The 23,504-nt window shown below is 50.9% G+C and overlaps 2 protein-coding genes across 2 annotated transcripts in view; both read right to left on the bottom strand.

Annotated features, from left to right (window-relative positions):
* Window positions 1-6,559, bottom strand: part of AP1M1 (adaptor related protein complex 1 subunit mu 1) — a 29,662-nt gene extending 23,103 nt beyond the window's left edge. Inside the window, exons 1-2 of the mRNA XM_042928785.1 lie at window positions 6,390-6,559; window positions 854-1,010 (exon numbers count right to left, since the gene is read on the bottom strand). Coding sequence (XP_042784719.1) covers window positions 854-1,010; window positions 6,390-6,431 — 199 coding nt within the window. The 5' untranslated portion in view covers window positions 6,432-6,559. The remainder of the gene's footprint in view (window positions 1-853; window positions 1,011-6,389) is intronic.
* Window positions 6,560-9,513: 2,954 nt separating this feature from the next.
* FAM32A (family with sequence similarity 32 member A) lies at window positions 9,514-15,173 on the bottom strand. The gene is made up of 4 exons (XM_042928784.1): window positions 15,053-15,173; window positions 14,789-14,930; window positions 10,072-10,125; window positions 9,514-9,776 (listed from the first exon to the last, which is right to left on the bottom strand). The coding sequence occupies exons 1-4, from the start codon at window positions 15,160-15,162 to the stop codon at window positions 9,708-9,710; spliced, it is 375 nt and encodes a 124-aa protein (XP_042784718.1). The 5' UTR covers window positions 15,163-15,173; the 3' UTR covers window positions 9,514-9,707.
* Window positions 15,174-23,504: the final 8,331 nt, after the last annotated feature.

The raw sequence follows: 23,504 nt of genomic DNA, 5'->3' as shown, positions 1-23,504 counted from the left end.
CTGACGGCTCCCACTGGGCTTATACCCCCCCCCCTCCCCCAAGACCCGGGCGCCTTCACCGTCGTCCAGCTTCCGGGTTCCAAGCCACCTGCGGTACTCTCTCTGAGCACTCTGCGAGCAGCCCCCCGGGCCCTCCAGAGAGGTGAGGGAGAAACAGAGGCGGTGCAGGAGCTGGACCTCAGGGACACAGACAGTCCGACCGGGCCTTTCTGGCCCCCTCCCCCTCCCCACATCCACTCCGGCTTCCCTGCAGCCTGGCCTCTGCTCAGCAGCCAGAAACCTTCAGAAAATGCAAATCTGATTTTGTGTCACCACCCCCCGCCTAAAACCCCCGGAAGGCTTCTCATCACATCTACGGTGACGTCCCTCGAGACCCCGCAGCGTTGCTGACCACTTGGGCCTGCTCCCACCACATACCCCTTCCCGGTGTTCTCGCCACCCCTCCTGCAGCTTCCAGAATGAGCTTGTTCCTTCTGCAGAGCCTCTGCCCAGGTCTATCGCTCCTGGCGTCTGCCCACTGCTCTGGATGGTGGACACCTGGCCTTCCTGCAGGGCTCCTCTGGATGTCACCTCCTCAGGGAAGCCTTCCTGGGTTCCCAGACTAGATGAGGTCCCCTGCCACACCCTCTCCTCGCCCAGCTCCCGTCACACTTGCCACCGTGTTCTCCGCTCATCTCTTCAGGCCGCAGGGAGCTCCGGGAGGGTGTGCCCGACGGCCCTTGCTGCGCCCGAGCCAGCCCCGGGCCAGGCTAGGCCAGGTGCCGGCCACTCTTGGTTGCCTGCGGGCCCACACACGCGCACACGCACACACCCACGCAGGAGGCCCCCGGGGGGCTCCCCCGCAAAGGGATACGATACAGATTGTTGTGCTTGATCCACATGAAGCGGACTCCCCCGTGGGCCAGGATGGGCGACAGCATCCCTTCCTCCTCCTTCTCCATCAGGATGGGCATGAAGTGCTCCACCTCGGACATGTCCACGTCGCCACGGTAGTTCCGGCAGATGAGCACCTAGGCGGGGGTGGGAGGTGAGGCTGCTTCCATCTGGAGGCCCACAGCCAGATGCGTGCGGTGGGGCGTGAGACGCGCCAACCTCCCTTGCCGCAAGGACCCCACTCACACCCCTGGCCATCAGAGACTCCAGGCCGCGCTGACCTCTATCCCCCAGGGAATCCCTCAAGGAGCGCATTTCCCAGAGTGAACTCCACAGGGGCCAACTCGCGGGGGAAAGCAATACGAGGTCGCAGTCCAGAACTCAGTCAACTGGGAGATGCCAGGTGAAAACAACATCCTGTAGGTTCTCACTGCAGACCTTCTCAGGGCCTTTCCTACGCTAATGCACTCTGCTCTTCTGCCTGTGTCAGGGTACCCAATCAGGGGACACTGCTGAGTGTTCACATCCACTAAAAGCCACCTGTGGCCAAGACTCGCACACAAACGTTCGCTGCGGCTTTATTTTAAATAGACCCAGAGACTGGGGGCGCCTGGGTGGCTCGGTCAGTTGAGTGTCCAGCTCTTGATTTTGGCTCAAGTCATAATCTCATGGTTAGTGAGTTCGAGCCCCTCATTGGGCTCTGTGCTGACAACGCTGAGCCTGCTTGGGATCTTTTCCGTCTCCCTCTCTCTCTCTGCCCCTTCCCAGCTCATGCACACGCACGCTCTCTCTCTCCAAATAAATAAATAAACTTTATAAATAGATAAACAGATCGATCGACGGATCCAGACTAGAGTGAGCACCAATGTCCTTCAACAGGCGACCAGAAACAAGAACTGTGTCCATCCGCAACGCAACTCAGCCACGAGAAGGAAAGACCACTGACTCGAGCCACAGCAGGTGAGCCACCAGACAACAGACAGCAAGTCCCATATCCTGTCCCACATAAAACGCACTTACATAAAACCCTCACCAACGGTGACAGAAAACCGGTGGCTTTCTGGGAACGGGCTGGACACGAGGGGCGTGAGGAAGCTTTAGGGGGTGACAGGGTGTGTGCTTCTGGCTTCCTGGGTATATACAATGACCGAACGCACCACGCTGTGCGCTGGAATAAACGCAGCTGGGTACACGTCCATCACGCCTCCCTGAAGGAACAAGGAGGCAGCCTGAAGCTCCGCCAGGCTGAGCAAGGCTCCATCTGGAGACGCCGCCTACAGCTGACGCCGCTCTCGTGAGCTCATGTGGGCAGCAGCTGCAGGGCCCAGCTACGTGCGGAGGTCGGCCTTGCTGAGCTGACCAAGCTGGGAGCCGCCTGCGTCAATGGTCGTCATTGTTTCAAGCCAGGAGAGAGGGAGAGAATCAAAACGAGAACCTCTTTCCTGGCTTCTCTTTCGTGGTCCGTGCCCTCTTCCTGCTGAGGTTCACAAGGCCGCTTAGGGCCTCTTAGGCACCCAGTGGGAGAGCCAGGCCCGGACTGAGGGATTCCCATGTCCCCTCTCCTGTGCTCCTTGCCCAGAATCTATACTGACCGGCCACGAGGTGGGGCCACTATTTTTACAGAGATGCACAGTGATGCCTAGAACTCTGGCACCAGCCGCCTGAGGTCACAGCCAGCAAAGCTGAGTCCAGATCCTAACCAGTTCTCACCCCCCGCACGGCCCCTTCTGCTCCCTAACACTGCTTTCCTGGGCTTCCCAAGGCCCCACCTTCCTTCTCAGGTATATGACTTTGGGGACTGCCGCTGGCAGGGAGCCTCAAGGCCCCTAGTGCTCCAAGGAAAGAGGAAGCATCTGTTTTGCTTGCCTTCATGTCCAGGGCTCCGGAGAGGTCCACTCACCCACCCGGCACACACCGCAGGCCCCTCTGCCGCACACCATGCTGGGCCCGGGGACCAGAGGTGACCAAAACAAACAGGGTCTCTGAACTGGGACGCCGACTTAGGAGAAGCTGAGAGCCTCCCGAGGGTGTGACCTTCACACTGAGGCCTGAAGGGACAGGTGCTACACAGGCAGAGGGACGGCGGTGGCTGAAGCCGCGGGACAGAACAGGGGTGCAGTCCAGGGGGAGACCTTGGAGCACTGGTCGAGGGGGCGTGAGGATGGTCTTGGAGCCTGGGCCGCAGGCCCCAGGTGAGAGAGCAGAGGACAGGTTGAAGGGAGACAGGCAATGGTGAGGTGACAAACCTCTATCCCCACGGCTGCTCTGTCCATCTCACCCCTCTGCCCCCACCCCAGCTCACTCCATTCCGGCCACCCTGGTCCCCCAGCTGCTCTCTGAGCCGTCCACATCTACTCCTGCCTCGAGGCCTTTGCACTTGCAGTTCTCTCTGTCCAGGATGCCTGGGCCTCTTCTAATTTCTCAAGCCTCACCAAAGACGGCACCTCCTCCAAGAAGTCTTCCCTGCTTGCCCTGCCTGAAAGGTCATAACCTGTCCACTTTTCCTTCACTGCCCACTACACTGCTGCACTATGACCCCTGTCCTCGTTTATGGTCTGTCCCTTCCACCAGAGTCTAACACTCCCTGAGAACACTGACCACTTCCACCTCATTCACGGCTGTGTCCCAGAGCCCACAACAGAGACTGACCCCAGTGGGTGCTCAGGAAATGTCCGTGGAGTGAACACGAGGGTGAGGAGAGGATGGAGGCCAGGATAACGCCCAGGTCTCCAATGAGGACAGTCGCATGGACGGCGGTGTCGCTCAATGAGGTGGGAGAGAGCAGGTCTGCGGTGGAGAGAGAGCAGGTGAGAAAGAGCAGGTCTGGGGAGAGAGTTCAGGGCAAAGGCCAGGTTTGTGGCAGCTGTAGGACCTCCGAGGTGTCCCAGAGAACAATGCATCTCTAGAGCAGTCCTCTGGGATGCGGCACACATCGAGTCACTGGCACACTGGCGAGAATCAGAGCAGACCCGAAGAGAGGGCAGTGTCAGGGGGCCGCCCAGGCCCGAGCAGGAGGGGCCGACATCCAAGGGGAGGGGCCAGGAGATTCGACAGAAATGGGCAAAACGAGAGAGAGCGGCAACTCAGAGGCCAATGGACGCCCGCTGAGGAGTGTGGTTGCGATGTCAGAAACTGCAGAGAAACAAGAAAGATAAGGGCCAAGAAGCGTCCACGGACGGCCTTCTAGCAGCCAAATGTGGCCATGCTGGTTTCCTTGCGCTCAGAGGTTCCGGGCGGCTGGCAGACAGACGTGTTGTCGTGAATTTCCTAATGTGCCTTACCTTACTTTTTGCTAAAAACGGTCCGCACAAAAGGTCCTTTCAAGACCTGAGGTCCAAGGGCATGGAGTAACAAACGGCACAATGGCTGCTGAGAGTGGGAGGCAAGCCCGCGGCTGCCCTGGGAGCTTCCCAAAAGGCAGGTCTGATCACGCTCCTCCGAGGCTTCAATCTCCTCCAGTGGCTCCTCCTTCCTGGGATCAGAGCAGTCCCCTCTGCTCCTCACGCCCATCTGGACATCCTCGACCACCCACGGCCACACCGGTGCCATCCTCCAGGCTCCAGCATTCCCCAAGGCTGCCGGCCCGCCAGCCCCAGCAGGCTGCCCCCGACTCTTCAGGCCTACTGCGGTGACTCCTTGTCCAGCTGACTGTCACCTGGTCCTATGGCACCTCCCTCCTCCAGGTGGCCTTCTGTAACTACTTCTGCAGCCAAAATCGAGGTTGGCAACCATATTACCTGGGGCCTTGTCCATGCCCTTGCAGCTACCTAGATCTGACCACCTGGACCCATCAGCTTCCACGTGTCTTCCCACCTGAAGGCCCTCGATGGGGTTAACCAGGACTGTGGGCCATGGGGGTGCTGAGCCTGTCTTAAGCGTTGCTCAGAGAGCCCGCACAACAACACCATAAAAGCTTCGGGTGAGCAATGACGGAAACAAGGCGCAGAGAGAAGTTACTTTGCCTGGGGTTACACAGCTGAGCAGCAGAGGTGGGTTTTGAACTCAGCCCTAACTCCACAGTCACGGTGAGATAGGCAGCACTGGGCTTGGTGGCATGCTAGATGCTCGGGAAATGTTTGCTGAATGAGTGATCTGAGATAAGGCAGCCTCTGGGAACTCTGGGGACCCAGTGGCCAGGACGGGAGCAAGAACACGTGCCACAAGGGCTCTGGGAACGCTGCACCCACCCAGCCCCTGGTGTGCCCTGTGACTGATCCCTTGCCTGAGGCCTGAGGAAGGGAGCCCAGCACCGGGCCTCACTAGCTGTTGACTTTGGGTGGCATCCAGGGCAGGCAACCCACTCAAGGGACTCCTGGAAAGTTCTAGAGCCTGGGACTCCGGGAGGGGAGCAGGAAGGGACAGCCTCACCTCTTCACTCCCCACGGCTTCTGAGCTAACTCTTGCCTGCCCCAAGGCCCGACACCCACCCCCCCCCCCCTCTCTCTCTCTCTCTCTCTCTCTCGGTGATCCACGCGGGGCTTGGTTAACATTGTACTGTTCCTGTAACTCCCAGATACAAGAGGCCAATACTCGCTTGCCTTCCAGACCGGACGGACCGGGGGAAAAAGCAGCAGCCCACTGTGAAAGGCTTGGAGATCCCTCCTCTAAGAGGTCTTCCCAGATTCCCCGGGGAATGGCACTTGGGTCCTAATTAAATTGCCCACCTCTTCCTTCAGGTCTCAGCCAGATTTGTCCCTCCTTCCCGGAAGCCCTCCCTGACCCCCAGCCACTGCACCCAACATTGATTTGTACTTTGTGAGATCAGTGTCCCTTTCTCCCACCAGACTGTGAGCTCCAGAAGGACAAGGACAACTCTGATTTTGCTCACCAAAAGCAGCCCAAGCCTAAGAACCCTGTATGGCACTTGGCAGGTGCTCCCCAAATACCAGCCGACTCCTAGACCTGCCACTCTGTAACTGGTGTGACCTTGGGCAAGTTGCACACCTGTGTGCCTCAGTTTCTCCCTCTGTAAAATGGCCCTCCCATCACCCACTTCACTCAACCCTCATAACTCGGTGTCACACTGAACGTTAATAAATTTTTTACAGGGACTGGCAAAGAAAAGTCACAGGATAAACAGGGGGCAGGGCTGGCCCGAGGGCACACTGTCCCCGAAACGCCTCACCACCTTGGGCCAAGGGTCGCACGGCACCTGAGAGCCAGTCCTGGCTTCGAAGCCTGATGCGGGCCGCTCTCCCCGCCGCCTCGGGTTCCCGGATGCCCCCACGGAGGCTTGAGAACCCGGCCCATAGTGGGGGGGGGGGGGGGGGGGGGGAGGGGGGGGTCAGTGCAGCTGCGTTACCTAGCAACAGGGCGGGGCTCGTGGATCGAAGCCCCCGCCTGGTACCCTAGCAACAGGGTGGGGGCCTCAGGTGAGGTCTATAGACCTCCCTGCCTAAGATTAGGGTGGGTCCCATTGGCCGGTTACCAAGCAACAGGATGGGTCTCACCCCCCCACCCAGGGGCGAGGCCCCGCCGGTTGCCTGGCAACGGGGAGGGTGCGGAGCCATCTGTACCTTGCCCTTTAGGTCCAGCACGTAGACGGCGCTGGCGGACATGACGGCTGCGGGAAGCCTCGGCTACTGCCGAGGGCGGCGGCGACGGCGGGGACTGCCGGGCGTTGAGCAAGGCCGGGCGTGCCCCGCGACAGTTCGCCTCCACTTCCGGCCCGGGAAGCCGCGCGCGAACCGTTATGTCCGGTCGGGGAGGGGCTGCCAGGAAGGCGCAGGCGCGAGGCGGGTACGCGCAGGCGCGGTACGTCCGATATGCCCTTATTTCCCGCTCTGGCCTCAGGCATCCCGGAAGTAAGGCCCAGAGGGGCGGGCCTGGGCGGCGCTAGGCGGGGCTGATTGAAGCGAGGCCCTCTCTGGCTGCCAGGCTGAGAGACAAGCCAGGGCAGCTGGAAACCCCGCCCCGCCTTCGTGGGCCAAGTTAGGTGACATACCGTTGGTGGAACCCCACCTGGGGCCCAGCCCCATGAAACTCCTAGCCTGGTGGGGGAGTCTAGGAAACAAATACAGTTACCAACTGTAATATGCTTTATAGGGAGAGGGTAAGGTGGTTGTTACCTGGAAAAGAGGTCAAACAAACTCTGAATGGCAATCAAGTCTTACCAAGGGTCACGACCTATCACCTGTCAATGTCAACACTCATCAGAGCTTGTTTATTGCCTGGAATGATCTGAAAACCACGCCCCACCGAACCTAGGCGAAAAGCACATATTTCATTTCTGTAGTTAGTGACTGCAGTGGGTGATGCAAACTGTGACCCCTGATTAATCAATTGAGTATCTCATCACTTTTATGAACACTCAGGCTGTGGCAAAATGCCTGCATTTTGTCCTACGGAACCATCCATCACTTGCTCTGGGAATCCCAACCCTGCAGTATCAGAACCATTTACTCAGGCTGCCTGCCTGATTTTTAATCTTCCCTCCTATCTCCTTTGGGGTTTTGAAAGATGGCTTTTGCCAATATATCCTCTTAGGATGAAGTGCAAGAAAATCCAGAGGAGAAAACTGGAATATTTAATGACTACTAAGTAAATCCTGGGCTGGAAGCATTCTTGCACAAAATGGCCAGGAGAGGGTTTTTGACAATTGTCTTGTAAAACACCCTAGCCTCATACTGCACCCAAAAAGAAAGACAAAAAGAAAAATCACCCAGGAGAGGTGACCCCTCTTACCATGGAGCATTTCCTTTCAGGCTTGCTCTAGGCATTTTGTTTAGATGTTTAAAATCAGTACTGTGGGGGACTGGGAGGAACAGACTGGACAAAAGCCTTCTGAAAAAACAAACTCTCAGGTACGAAGAGTACCATCACGGTAAACACACCCTACACCTAAGTTACGCGTAACCTCCTTTTTCCATACGTGGGGGAATTCAGGTCATATCTGAATTTCATCCTTGGTATTTACATTTAATGTGTAAGCCAGATTTGACCTCTGCACCATCTCAAAAAAGATCATACCCATTGTGGTAGGTCAGGGTTTCTCAGACTTTCCTGCCCATTAGGATCGTCTGAGGAGCTCTGAAAATTCTGTGACTGAACCACCCCAGCCAGCATCAGTGGTTCTTAATGCTCCGGGAGAGCCTAACATCCAGAAGAGCTTGAGAAACTGTGCTAGACTAGCAGTGATGGCGCCCAATAAACCACATCTCCTGGTGTCCATGCCCAGAGTTCTCTCCCAGATTGGGTTTGGCAATGTGACTTGTGTTGGCCAAAGGAATAAACAACACAGAGAAAGGTTCTGGAGGATGAGATGCCACCTTGGACTTTCTGGCCCCAGGCAAGTCAACGTAGCTACACAAGTGAACCACACCACATGGCACAGAACTGTCCAAACAAGCAGTCAATCCACAGAAGAGAAATCCTGCCGTTTGAAGTCATTCAGCTTTAGACTGGGCAGGCAGGGAGGTGGAATATCTATATTCTACGTGCTTTTCACAGCACATCATGCTCACAAACCCCAACTGCTGGCTCAGGGATGGAAAAGGCCTCAAAGTGCCTTTCCGTGAGGCAATGGGTGAACCTACCCAAAAGAGCCACTGCTAACGAGAGAGTATATTACCTCTTGGGGGGGGGTGGGGGGCTGTATACCACAGGTGAAAAAACAGGTCTACTTTTTTCCAAAGCGAGGGTGAATGGTCATTTTGCAGCATGCACATTCTTTATGTGCAATAAATCCCAAAAGCAGCATTTCTAGTGATAGTCAAACCGCTTATAATTAAGACACTCAGACTTCTATTTAATAACTATTTTTTGCTTTATTCTCTTCACCATGTGACAGCCCCAAACCCAACACGATTTTGTTATTCTTTCACTACCTATGTCAACAGAGACTTCCTCCCAATAGTATATGCAGTTTGATCCTCATCAGGTAGGAACACGTAGGTCCTCAAAAGAGATCACGGCTCTCCAGCACCAGGACCTGGGTCCTCCCCTTTGACTGTATTGTACTGTCTGTGCCAGGGCTCTGCCCAGGTCCTGCCACCCCTGAGATGTCCTTAGGCCATAAATGCCAAGCAGGCTACAAGTTATGTGCCACTCTGAATAAACACAGGGGCTGCTTAGAGCCTAGGGTTGAGGGCAGTGAGGCAGGCAGTGTCCGGGTTCCATTACAAAGAATGCTGTGTTTGATTAGTGATGTCTGCCAGGGCCACACCCTCTAAACTCATCTGGAATGGGGGCACTAGGGGCAGAAGCTGTAAGTCCGCCAGGAGCTCAGACGGGGACAAAGCATACATTTCATCCTTGCCTTTGGCAGTGGTTCTATTTCCAGGCTATGTGGTCTTACACACCAGGGGGCTGAGGAGGCATCTGAAGGCCAAGAAAGTACAAATGGCTTCCCTAGGCTCTGGAAGAAACAGTGCAAGCCCCAAGCAGGAGGAAGCTCAGAAGGAGAGCTCACGTAGGGCCCCACGGGGTCTGTAAGCTGCCGGCTGTGTTAGCATTACCTCCTGATCCCCTGGAGTCCGTTTCATCCAAGAAAAGATGGCTGGCTGACTGTCAGAGTTAGATGCAGTTTGGGGGCAAAGACCCTTTTCTGTGACACACGGAAATAGCCTCAATCTCTGGATAAACTTTTAAAAATCTCTAGTCCGAACTAAAAAAATTTGATCTTCTACTGAGAAACCAAGATAGAGTAAAAGGACAGTCTTACTTTAATCGAGTTCCAGAAAGAGGACATACTGCTTTGGAAAGCACTTGTCTCAGCAGAAGACGCAAGGGTGTGTGTAAAAGAATGTTCTTAGAAAACACCAAAGGCACCAAACAGAGCCCCGATTCCGCCTTCCATTTCCCCTTGGTGCCACTCCATACCCTGGGTGGGGAGGCTACTTGGTCCAGCTGACTTTGGGAATGTCATAGTGCTCCGTGAGGGTGTCCAGGTGTCTGTTGAAATCCTGGGAAAGCCGAGGAGAAAACCCACATCAGCAGAGTCTCGGGCAGGGCACCAGGGTTGCGGGACACTGCCCACTCCCGCTTTTCCACATCCTGCCTCTCCTTGCTGAGCCCCTCCCCTCAAAGCCACGCGGCCCTGAACCCTGGGCTCATCCTTACATGACCCGGGGAGGCGTCGCTTCTGTTGGGCAACCCCCCCCCAACACTCCAATGGCTCCCTCTGCCAGGCTCCTAACCTCTGGGCCCAGCCGGGACCCCACAGAGCCTGGGGTCTTTCCCCCTGGGCACGTGACTTACCTCCACTCTCTGCTTGTGGGTTTTGGATGCTTTCTTCAGGATCCTTTCCATTTGCTGGAGAGAGGAGAGACACGGAGGTTGAGTTCACACACTTGACACAGCCCAGGCCTGCGTGGGGCGGAAGACAGAAGCCCCCGCCAGCTTGGCTCTGGAATGGCTGGAGGTCTCGGGCGTGCATCTCGCCCCTCCCTCACCTCTCCTCAGGCTGGCCCAACAGGGATGCCCGGCCACAGCATATCCCACCAGGAACCCAGGTCAGCTGCCCTTCGGTCAGTGTCAAGCAATGTACTAGCACTGACTCGAGTCGACTCCGCTGGGAGCTGTAGGTGTGCTTCCTGCAGCCCTGGGCAAGGGCAGTCACTGGCAGGCATTCCCATTTGGCAGGAAAAGAAAGTCTCGGATGGGGTTTGAAGAAGGATGAAAAATGAGAAGCGTAGGGGCACCTGGGGGGCTCAGTCGGTTGAGCGTCCGACTCTCGATTCTGGCTCAGGTCATGATCTCACAGCTCATGAGAGGGAGCCTCGTGTGGGGTTCCGAGCTGTCACTCGAAGCCGGCTTGAGATTCTCTCTCCCTCTCTCTCTCTGCCCCTCCCCTGCTTGCGCGTGCACACCCTCTCTCTCAAAAATAAAAAAAAAAAAATAAACTTAAAAAAAGAAAAATGGGGAAGATAAAGAGCCCAACACGTAACAGGAGCTCAAGGGAACAGATGCTGGTGACACAGTGCCAGGGGGGCTACAAGATCCAGAGCACCTTGACAATCATGACTGCAGGATACGTATCGTGCCCCACCCCCCCTTCCTAATCCCCGATGCTACCTAGGAAGAGTCTAGAGCATGGGATGCACAGCCAGACACACCCGGGGCCGCACCTGGCTCTACACGTACTGACCGGGTGACTGTGGCCGACTCTGGTAGTCCCCCTGTGAACCGTGCTGCCTGGTTGTGGTGCCCTAGTGCAGTTCTCCGTCACCATGACTCTGGGCTGGCCCTGTGGCTCAGTTTACTTAACAGAACGCAGTGCCAGTGCTGGGCCAAAGCTGTAAGAGCCGGCCGCCTTTGCTTTGCGTTCTTGGAAGTCAACCACCACACAGGAAGTCTGATGACCTTACTGGAAAGAAAGGACCCGGAAGATGAGACGACACGCGCGGAGGGAGGAGCAAGGAGGCGCCAGACACGTGATGGTGAGGCTAGCTATCTTGGCTGTTCCGGTCCCGCTGGGCCTCCAGCCCCAGCCGAGCCGAGTCAGCCCACAGGAGATGATCCCCGTCACCCACCACCTGGCTGCCCCTCCCTTTCCTTCCCTGCCTCTTCTTACCGTGTGAGCCCACGTGAGGGCTGTGCCTCCTCACGAGAGGCCGCGCTGACGTGGGCAGGTGACATCAGTGCCAGGCGCTCGGTGGGGCTCCGCCTTCCCTCTCCCCACTCCATGCACCAAGTTCACAGGGTGCCTTGTGGGCTGTCACCACCCCACTTCCCAGAGAAAAGGGGGAGCAGCATGCACAATGGGTGATGGGGCTGGAGATGCCAAGCCCTACCCCTCCTTCAGGCTGGGACTTCCAAGAGCTGTCCAGCCTTCATGCCCGCTGTGCTTCAAGGGACACTCGCCCACAAGGGATTCCGCGTTTCCCCCCTCCACCTGCCTCCGCCCACACCTTCTCCCTTCTCTCCCCTGGTTCAAACCAGATCCACAGCAGCACTTCCGGTTTTCAACACCAGCACCAAAAACGTCCCCTTGACCTTCCACCACCTTCCAGCTGTGTGCTTGTTTCTCTGGTCCTCTTGCTAGATCTTCCAAGAGTTATTTCTGCATCTTGTCTCCACCTCTGCCTTTCCCTACCCTCCCTTGGATCCCCTCTCGTCAGCCTCTCTTCCTCCACATTCCAAATGCCACCGACTCCGGGCTCTCGGTAGTCACCCTACAAGACCTCTTGGCAGCAAATGACACTGTTGATCACTTTCTCCTTAAGACACTTTCTCCACTGAGCTCCTAAGGACACCCTCTCCCGGTTTTCCTCCTCCTCGTGAGGGATCCTTTACAACTTCAGATTCTAGACCTCTTCTCTGTCACTGTCTCTCCTCGGAGGATCTCATCCAGTCAGAGGGTCTCCTCACAGCAATTCCAGAACGTTCAGGGGAGGCCCAGACCTCTCCTCCAAACTGCAGATTCAGGTATCACACTGTCCACGAGAATTCTCCATTTGAATTTCTAACAGGCCCTCAAACATAACCTCTCTAAAACCAAGGTCTGGTTGCCCCGCTTTAGAAAGCTGCTTTAGGGGCGCCTGGGTGGCTCAGTCGGTTGAGCGTCGGACTTCGGCTCAGGTCATGATCTCACTGCTTGTGAATTCAAGCCCCGCGTCGGACTCTGTGCTGACAGCTCGGAGCCTGGAGCCTGCTTCGGATTCTGTGTCTCCCTCTCTCTCTGCCCCTGACCCACTTGCATTCTGTCTCTGTCTCTCTCAGAAATAAACAAACATTAAAAAAAATTAAAAAAAAAAAAAAAGGAAGAAAGAAAGCTGCTTTAGAGCCTGCTGTCCTTCTTACTGCGGTAAATAGCACTTTCACTTACCCAGCAACTCCTACCAAAAATCGTGGTCATCCCTCATTCTTTCTCAGCCCACACCCAGTCCATCAACTAATCCTGCTGTTCTCGCTCCAAAATCCATCCCAAACCTTATAACTTCTATGGCTTCCAGTACTACTGTCCAACTCTGGGGCGTGCATATATATATATATATATATATATATATATATATATGTATATATATATATATATTTACACACACACATACCTGATGGTTATATATATATATATGTATATATACGTGTATATATACGTATATATATATATATACGTATGTATACACGTGTATGTATACACGTATATATATATACGTGTATACACGTATGTATACACGTATATATATATACGTGTATACACGTATGTATACACGTATATATATATACGTATATATATAGCCTGATGGTTACCCCTCTCCCAAGAGGAGTAACACCCCAGCCTAACCTGTGACTATAACCTCAGGGAAGGAAATTAAGTGCATTCGCTTGTTAAACCCTCACCACAAACCCGTTAGTAAGGACTTCAGCCCCACTTTACAGATGAAGAAAATGAGGTGTGGGAGGTTAACCGACCTGCCCAGAGCTACACCACCACCGAGAAGCGGTAGAGACACAATGGAACCCAGGTTGGTCTTGCCAAAGCCAGTGTGTCTCACCATTTTTTTTTTTTTTTAATGACTCAATTAGGCCTGAGAGTAATGAGTTCACTCTTCCTGATGTTACTGGACCAAACACCCCAGACCAGGGTTAGGGTTTCTCAGCATGGACACTTGATATTTGGGGCCACATCACTTTTTTTGTTGCAGGGGGTTCTATCTTGGTCACTGTAGGACACTGACCAGCATCCCTGGCCTCATCCCACTAGATGCCAGTAGCACTACCCCCACCCCTGCCAACATAGCAAGTTTTATCAAACGAAAAGGTCTTCGAACATTGCCAAATGTCTTAAGGGTGGAGGTGGGATACAAAATGGCACCCCATTGAGAATCACCAACCTAGACTGATTATTCCCTTCCCCCAGATACCAGGCTGAGCTTATCTATCCTCTGCTAACATCTCCTACCCCCTACCGTCCAAATTTACTGTGTTTAATATTAAGCTAAGTGATTTATTACAGTGCCTAAGTGGCTCAGTGGGTTAAGCTTCTGGCTCTTAGTTTCAGCTCAAGTCACAATCTCACAATTCTTGAGTTTGGGCCTCGCATCGGGCTCTGTGCTGACAGTGCAGAGCCTGCTTGGAATTTTCACTCTCTCGCCCTTTCTCTGCTCCTCCCCCTTCTCTCTCTCTCAAAATAAATAAACTTTTTTTTTTTAATGTTCATTTATTACTGAGAAACAGAGCGAGACAGAGCACGAGCAGGAGAGGGGCAGAGAGAGAGAAGGGGAGACACAGAACCGGAAGCAGGCTCCAGGCTCTGAGCTGTCAACACAGAGCCCGAGGTGGGGCTGGAACTCACAAACCGCGAGATCATGACCTGAGCTGAAGTCGGACGCTTAACCGACTGAGCCACCAGGTGCCTCTCAAAATAAATAAACTTTTAAAGAATATATAAAAGAATTAAAAAAAAAAAAAAAAAAAGAACCTGCCAAACAAAGTCATCAAAGTAACAGACTTCGTGGAAATTTAGAGCAGGAGGCATGACCATTTAATATCAACAGCTAACATCAGCTGAACACTGACTTGGGACAAACCAAGTGCCAAACGCTTTACCTGCATGACTTCATTTAAAGTTCCCACACCTTTTAGGCGACAGCACTATCCTGACCCCTCCAGATAAGTGAACTGAGGCAGAGAGAAAATGAGTTATTAGCCCAGTGTCACTAGACAAATGAAAGGCTGCTCTGGAATCCAAATTCGGTCCCCAGCTCTGGCCTCCTTTCAACGCCAGCTCTAGCTTTCTCCTCTGCCATCCACTCTGGCCAGAGGTGCTTCCCGTCCCCGGAGCTCCCCCAGCGCGGACTCCTCCTCCTCCACGTAGCATCTTCTTCCCGGAATTAACGCCTCTCTGACCGCTCGCCACCCCTTCGAGCGTCCCGGGCTGACCCCAATTTCGAGTCGTCAGGCCCTGTCTCTGCATCCACCTCGGGAGGCCCAGACCCGCTGCGCGGGGCATCCCCAGCTTCCCCATCCGCCTTACCCGCTTCTCTTGCATCTTCTCGAAGGCTGCCTGGGCCGGGGTTCGCTTGTCCAGGCCACGCCGCTTCTCCTCCTCGTTCTTTTTGCTCGTTCCCATTGCTTCCAGGAGTTTCGCTTTGTCTTTGTCCTTCTTTTTCTTTTTCCTGGGAGGGGAGAAGCGCGGGGGAGAGGAGGTAAGGGCGGATCGCGGGGCAAGAGCTCTGAAACTCTAGAAGACGGTTAAGGGGACAGAAGACAACCTTTCGCGGTACTCTTGGACACTCACCGCTTGGTGACGCCGAGCTCTGCGACGCCTTTCAGTTTCAGGGGCCCCTTTTGAACCTGCTCGTAGGCCGCCATGACACCGTCTGCGATTCCGTAGGTAAACTGCCACATTTCCTGTTTGAGAACGCTATTTCCTCCCGAACGCCCGCCTCACTTCGTCTTGATTGGCTGAGCTAGGAGGTGCGCGTGCGCTCTCGGCGTCTAGAGCTGGGCCACACTTTTCAGTTGTGGGTGGGGCCGGGAGGGTCTGGAGCGACCTCATCCTTTGCATCCGGTCTTCTGCCACACTTCCGGCTTTCAAGCCCAATTCCGGTTTTTCCGGCCTGGGGCCTCCTTGATCTGCGAAGCCGGTTTGACGGAACCCCGTTTCCTAAAATACACTGGTCTCTTGATTGTTTTGCGTGCACTTGGGGTTCTATTCCCTTTTATTGCTGTATTTTGAAAGTTTAATAGATAACCTAGTTTTGTAAACCTAATCAGTACTTACAAGTTTTTAAGTTTTGGGGCGATGGTAGCATTCTGTGAAATACGTGTCAATGGCATTTGAAAAAAGGAAAAATTAAATGTAGTCTATTGGGGCTCCTGGCTCAGTCGGTGGAGCATGCGACTTTTTTTTTTTTTTAAGTTTATTTATTTATTTTGAGAGAGAGTGCACGTGTGAACATGATTGGGGGAGGGACACAGAGGAGAGAGAGAGAAAGAGAATCCCAAGCAGGCTCTGTGCTGATAGCGAGGTTTGATCCCACCAACCCCCAGATGGTGACCTGAGCGAAAATCAAGAGTCAGATGCTTCACTGACTGAGCCACCCAGGCGCCCCTAGTATGCAACTCTTAATCCTAGGGTGGTGACTTCAAGCCCCACTTTAGGCGTGGAGCCTACTTTAAAAATAAATAAATAAATAAAAACAAATAAAATGTATTCTATTGAGGTATCATTTATAATCAGTAAAATGCACTCATTTTAATTGTGCTCTTTGGTGAATATCATCACATTTACACACCTATGTAATCACCTCCACAATCAAGATCTAGAACACTCCATTCCTACAAAGTTCTTTCTTCTCCTTCCCAGTTAATCCACCCCCCCCCCCATCGTTCTCCCCAGGCAACTCCAAGTCGGTTTTCTCTCACTATAGATTAGATTTATATTTTGTAAAAGCTTTATGTACATGGAATTCTACTGTATACCTTCTTTTGAGCTAGAGTTCTTTCTTTTTTTAATTAAAAAAATTTTTTGACATTTGTTTTTGAGACACAGAATCCTAGCGAGTGAGGGGAAGAAAGAGAGGGAGAATCAAAATCTGAAGCAGGCTCCAGGTTATCAGCGGAGAGCCCAGTGCAGGACTCGAACCCATGACCTGAACTATGAACTCATGACCTGAGCTGAAGTTGGACACCCAACCGACTCAGCCACCCAGGCGCCCCATGAGCTAGGGTCCTTTCAAGGAGCATAATGTGTTTGAGATTCTTCCTTTTGGGGCGTATAAAAGGTCCAGAACTTGATTTGGAAAGAACAGTCTCTCATCTGCTTTAGCTGCGACCTACACACCTTTAAAAAACAAAACAAGGGGCGCCTGGGTGGCTCAGGGAAGCATCTGACTTCAGCTCAGGTCATCATCTCAGCCCACATTGTAACCACTTCAAGTTGTGCAACTCACTGGCATTAAATGCATTCACAATGTTGTGCATCTATTTATTTGTATTTGATTGCAAAAGCTATGCAAACGTTATTTGCAGAATATGTAATTGGAAAAGTACTGAGAAGCCCAGAGAAGACAGTAATCACTCCCATCCAGAAATAATGTCTGTTATTATTTTGATTTCTCTATTTCCAGTCTCTTATTATCTGGAATGTTAAAAATAAAATAGGATTTTATTCTGAAGTCGCTTTATCGCTGACCCCCCCCCCAATCAAACTGTCGTGACTGCTTTTGTATGTGGAGTTAAACACCGAGGGGAACAGAGAAGAAACTCCAAATGTCCCATAATCCTCTGCTGACATTAAACATATATATGCATGCCCATGTCCCATGTGAGAAAACCACACAATACAGAAAAAGTTAAAAGAAGAAAGAAAGCAAAAAAGTAGAAACTTCTCTTCCCACCTCTTTCCAAAATGATTAACAATTTCATTTTTATATTTTTCAGCACAAAAGTGTGTATGCCCACATCTGTGCATCTGCACGATGTCTTTTTATTTCTGTCTTCAGTTTGTCATCTAGCAAAATGTCTTGAAGCTCTTTGCAAGGCCCCAGTCACCTCCACTCACCTTCGTCAAAGGCTGGGTGACCTGTGGCTGAGTGACGCCCCTCCCTAATCAAAGCCCATCTAACGTGCCCACAAATCTTAGCTCACTTTTGCAAGTGGCCTGAATCCGTAGCAGTGGAGTCACTGGGTTCAAGATTATGTAGATTTGTGCATTTTCATTTAGACTGCTACCGCCCAACTTGTGCCAAGGACTTTTGAGGGAGCATGGAGGAGGGAGAAGCAAGCGTTCCCCACCCCCTCGCCTCCGCCCCCATCAGGCCAAAGGAGGGCACGGTGCCTGCCATTTCCAGTTCTGCCTGCAGGGGGCAGCAAGCGACTGCCCAATTCTCCAGCTGTAGGCATCTTCGGTGTTCAGGAATTGGATGAGGGCGTCCAGACGGGGTAAGCTTGCTGGTGGGGCCATCCTTGACCGGATGAGCTCCCCAGGGAAGAATAGGACAGACTCCGCTGGGGAGGTCTGTTCTGCCCCAGGCAACCTAGGAGCTTTGAAGTTCCTCTCTGGCACTTCCAAGGCTGTGTGCCCTGCAGGAAGTGGCTTGATCTCTTTAACTTTCGCTTTCCTCTTTTATAAACTGGGGCTGCTGCTGCGCGGCGGCGGCAGGGGCTGATAACCACAGCTAATACTTTACGTGGATTTACACGGATCATCTCATTTGCTTCCACGGCCACCCTGTTACACAAACCATCCTGATTTTACAGGTTGGGAAACTGAGGCACAAACTGTAATCCAACCTATGCTGGGTGCTCCATCCTTGCTTTTGTCACCATAGCATGAGGTCATCCACTGTAAGATGTGTCACTATTTTATAAACTTCGACGACAGCACTTCTCAACCTTTTTTTTTTTTCATTATCATCCCCTAAAGAAAGTTTAGTTTAATTTAATTTAATTTAATTTAATTTAATTTAATGAGAGAAGTTAAATGCCAGTGAATACGTTTTTGTCGGGGAGGATTGAGCTTTGGAGGGCCAGGAGCCATCGAAATATCTAAGGTTCATCCATCCCTTCCCCACCCCTCCCCCAGAACCAATTTTTACCACCTTAGGAGAGATATTGCCCCCATTGATAATTTATGTTCTAAGGGGTAATTGTTCCAAATAAACTATGATACGGTGCTTTTGCTCACTTAAAAAAAACTCTTATTTTGTATCCATTTAAAGAGTCTTGAGGGGTACCTGGGTGGCTCAGTCAGTTAAGTGTCCTACTTCAGCTCAGGTCATAATCTCGTGGCTCGTGGGCTCGAGCCCCGCATCAGGCTCTGTGCTGACAGCTTGGAGCCTGGAGGCTGCTTCGGATTCTGTGTCTCCCTCTGTCTCTGTCCCTCTCCCATTCTCTCTCTCTCAAAAATAAATACACATTAAAAAAAATAAAGAGTCTTGAGATTTAAATACATAGAGATTTTTATTTTATGCTACTCCTGTGTATATATACACAGGAAATACAATAAATCAGTTAAGGTTTTCCAAACATTTTCATGCACAGAGTATAACTCACTGAAATCACTGGAAAAATCAACTCTACGTTGGTAATGTCTGTGCTTTATCACCCAACATCCCCCTATGTGCCATCAAGGACCCTGGGAAGGAGCATTTCTTTAAAAGACTCTTTGTTTCCAAAGAACAGATTATGGAAAGGGAAAACAGTTATCGAGGAAGGAAAAACATGGCAAACACCACCTTGCCCAAAAGGATCAAGGTCAACATTGTCGATAATGTCTTGTAGCTATCAAGTAACTCCAGGTCTGATGTGATGAAGAGGTGATGAGGACATCACCTCACCTCTGAGGTCTTTCCTGAACCCATAAATCCAGTCCATTCACGAGAAAATGCCAGACAAATCAAAATGAAGGGCATTCTACAAAGTACCTGACTGGTACTCTTTAGGACTATCAATGCCATTAAGAAAAAAAAAAAAAAAAGACCAAAAACCTAAAACCAGATAAAACAAAACGGACTGAAGATCAGGAGCCTAAGGAAGATATCATGACGACGTGTAACGTAGGATCCTGACACAGAAAAAAGAACATTATTGCAAGTATATATCCATGTTCATAGCAGCATTCTCCACAAACAGCCGACAGGTGGAAAGACCCCAAGTGTCCATCGACCGGATGAATGAATAAACAAAATGTGATCTATCCACACAATGGGATATTAGTTAGTCTTAAAAAGGAAAGAAAATCCGACACCTGCTACAATGGATGAACCCTGAAGACCTCACGCCGAGTGAAAGAAGCCAGACACAAAAGGACACATAGTGTATGATTCCATTTACATGAGGTTTCTAGAACAGGCAAATTCTCAGAAACAGGAAGTAAGTTGGTGGGTTCCAGGGACTGGGGGGAGGGGAGAATGGGGACTTGTTTAACGGGGACAGGCTTTCAGTTCTACAACACGAAAAGTGTTGTGGAGACAGAGGGTAGTGACGGCTGCATAACAATGTGAATGTATTTCATACCACTGAGTCGTGCGCTTAAAAACGGTCCAAATGGTCAATGTTATGCTATGTGTATTTTACCACAACAAAAGTTAAAAACAACAACAACAACAACAACAACAGGGAAATAATACAGAGCGATCCCGTGTACCCTTTTCCAGTTTCCCTCGATGGTGACATCTTATAAAACCCTAGGGCTGCTACAGGCCAGATACGAGCAGTCCATCATCAAGAAGATCGGTCCTGATGCACTTGCGTATGGCCACACCCACCTCCCTCCACCCCATCCCTGCACCCTGGCAACCAGCAACCTGTTCTCATTTCTATAATTTAGTCATTTTAAGAATGCTATGGAAATGGAACCAGCCAGTATGTAACATTTTACGATTGGCTTTTTCCCCAACCACTGAGCATAACTCCCCAGAGATTCCTCTGAGTTGTCACATGTACCCCTTTCATTGCTAAGTAGTGTTCCATGGAATGGATGGACCAGTTTGGTTAACCGTTCGCCTGTTGAAAGATTTATGGGCTGTTTCCTGTTTGGGGCTACTATGAGTAAAACGTCCGTTACAGGTTTTTGTGTGAACGTCATTTCTCTGCGATTGCCCAAGAGTGCCAGTGCTGGGTCATATGGTAGTTACGTTTTTGTTTTTACTTTATTTGATTGTAGTAAGAGCGCTTAACATGAGATTTTTTACAATTTTCTTTTAAGTAGGTTTCACATCCAGCACGGAACCCAAGGAGGGGTCATGGTCCTGAGATCAAGACCTGAGCTGAGATAAAGAGTCGGACACTTAACCAACTGACACTTAACCTTCCCCTCAGCTGCTGTAAACCACCATTATACGTTCTCCTCACATAAGTGGAATAGGTTTTACTCATAGTAGCCCCAAACAGGAAACAACCCATAAATCTTTCTGTGATTTGTCTTTCTGTGATTGGCTTAGTTCACTGAGCAAATGCACTCAGAGGCCATCCAAGTTGTTACATACTGCAGAGTTTCCTTCTTTATAAGGCTGAATAATATTCCATTGTACGTGCACACCACATTTTCTTTCTCTTTTCATCCATCAACGGACATTTAGATTGTTTCCATATCTTGGCTATTGTGAATAATGCTGCAATGAGCATGGGAGTGTTGTCTCTTTGAGATCCGGATTTGAATTCTTTTGGACATATGCTGGATCATATGATGGTTCTACTTTTAACATTTATTGATTTATTTATTTCGGAACCACAAGTGGAGGAGGGGTAGAGAGAGAGGGAAACAGAATCCCAAGCAGGCTCCTTGACGTCAGTGTAGAGCCTGATGTGGGGCTCGATCTCACGAACTGTGAGATCACGAGCTGAGCTGAAATCAAGAGTCAGATGCTCAACTGACTAAGCCACCCAGGCACCCCTATGTTTTGTTTGAGAGAGAGAGCGAGTGAGCGAGCACATCCGCAAGTTGGGGAGAGGGGCAGAGGGAGAGAGAGAGAATCCTAAGCAGGCTCCATGTCCAGTATGAACTCATGCGTGTGAGATCATGACTTGAGCTGAAATCAAGAGCCAGATGCTCTAACAAACTGAGCCACCCAGGTGCCCCTAGGTTTACGTTTTTAAGACACCTCCATACTGTTTTCTATGGTGGAGGCACCATTTTGCATTCCCACACCCATGGTGCGCGGGGTTGACATTTCTCTACCTCTTCACTAACATTTATTACCTTTTGCTCTTTTTTGATAATAGCCATCCTGGCAGTGATATCTCATTGCCATTTTGATCTGGTTATTGAAACTCAGTACTGGCGTTATGATTCTGAGTTCTACATCCCATATGGCAAGGGGGGGATTGTTGCATCTTATTTATCGTGATGAAGATGGAATTTATCCATACAAAGATAGAATTAATTTACTTATACCATGAGAAATGACTTCTTGGAAATGCAAAAAAGAAAAAAAAAATCCCATCATTGGAGCTGGGTGTCAGAGAGGCAGCCTGTTAGTTGTAATTAATGCTTGCTGAGCTCCTGCACAACACCAGCCTTCTCGCTCTCCTCCAACTGTGTCAAACTTACTCCAGCCTCAGGGCCTTTGCACTCGCTCTCCCCACCGCCAGCGACTCTCTTCCCACTCACTATCCCCTCACTTCCCTTGGGTCACTACTCAAATATCACGTCACCAGGGGTGCTTTCCCTTCCCAATCTTTTTGGCCCAACCTCATCTCTCTATCCCTGCCCTGTTTTATTTTTCTTCCTGGAACTTAGCACTCCTAACTGATCATATATTTATTTGGTAGCTTGCCCACTGGAACGTGAGCTCTGTGAGAGCACGGCTTTTGTTCACCGATGTATTATCAGGACCTAGGACAGCACCCGAAACATAGTAGGTGCTCAACAACTAATTGTTGATGGAGGGGCCATATAACCAACTCACAGAGTGTCTGATGGGGTCAGGCATAGGAATCTGGACTTCAACCATGAGGCATGGGGAGCAAGGTCTTTACTAATTAGTTTTGTCATTGTCCTCATTTAAAAAAATGTATTTACATGCAAAAATCTCACCCTTTTTGGTGTACGGTTCTATGAGTTTTGACAAACGAATACAGTCATGTAACCAACACTACAATCAAGATACTAGAACTATTTCATCACCCCTAAGATTCACTTGTTCCCCCATCTGCAGCCCCTGGCAACCATTGATCTGTTTTCTGTTCCTATAGTTGTGTCCTTTTGAGTACGTCATATAAATGGAATCACCCAGCAGGTAGCCTCTTGAATCTGGCATCTTTCAGCTAGCATGATGCATTTGAGGTCCATTCATTTTGTGTATATCGACAGTTCATTCCTTTTTATGGCTGAGTCTATTGTATGGACGGGCCCCAGGTTTTGTTTTTTTTTATCCATTTCCCAGGTGAAGAATATTTGTGTTGTTTCCAGTTTTGGGTAATTACGAACAGAGTTGCCATCACTCTTCATATACAAATATTTTTAGAAACAGATATAATTCACATACCATAAAAACCACCCTTCTAAGTAGGCAATTCAGTGGCATTTATTACAGTCACAGCGCTGTGCAACCATCACCACTATCTAATTCTAGAACATTTTTATCACCCCGGGAGGAAACTCCCCCCACCTTGAGCTGTCACTCCCCATCGCCCTCCCCTGGTCCCTGGCAACCACTAATCTGCTCTCTGTCTCCATGGATTTGCCTGGTCCGAATGTTTCATACATGTGGAGTCACACATGACAGTGACCTTTTTGTGTCTGGCTTCTTTCACTTAGCACGATGTTTTCAAGGCTCATCCACATAGTAGCATGTGCCAGTGCTTCGTTCCTTTTTATGGCTGAGTAATATTCCACTGTATGAAGGAACCACAATTTCTTTATCCATTCATCCGCTCACGCACATTTGGGTTGTTTCCATTTGGGGGCTGTTATGAACAATGCTGTGATGAACGTTCACACACAAGTTTTTATGTGGACATATAGCTTCACTTCCCTCCACCTCAGAATGAAAATTGCTGGGTCACATGGTAACTCTGTGTTTAACTTCTTAAAGAATCGCTGAACTGTTTCCCAAAGCAGCCGCATCATTTCACATTCCCACCAGCAGTGTGTGAGGGTTCCCGTAGCCCCACATCCTGGTCAACACGTGCTATTGTCTGTCTTTTTCGTTACAGGCATCCTAGTGCGTGTGAGTAGTATCTCACTGTGGTTTTAATTTGCATTTCCCTAATGACCAGTGATGTTCAGCATCTTTTCGCAT

Source organism: Panthera leo, chromosome A2 (genome assembly GCF_018350215.1).
Source record: "Panthera leo isolate Ple1 chromosome A2, P.leo_Ple1_pat1.1, whole genome shotgun sequence".
Taxonomy (NCBI): domain Eukaryota; kingdom Metazoa; phylum Chordata; class Mammalia; order Carnivora; family Felidae; genus Panthera; species Panthera leo.
Note: the sequence above shows the minus strand (reverse complement) of the source record. Positions and strands in the feature narration are given on the sequence as shown.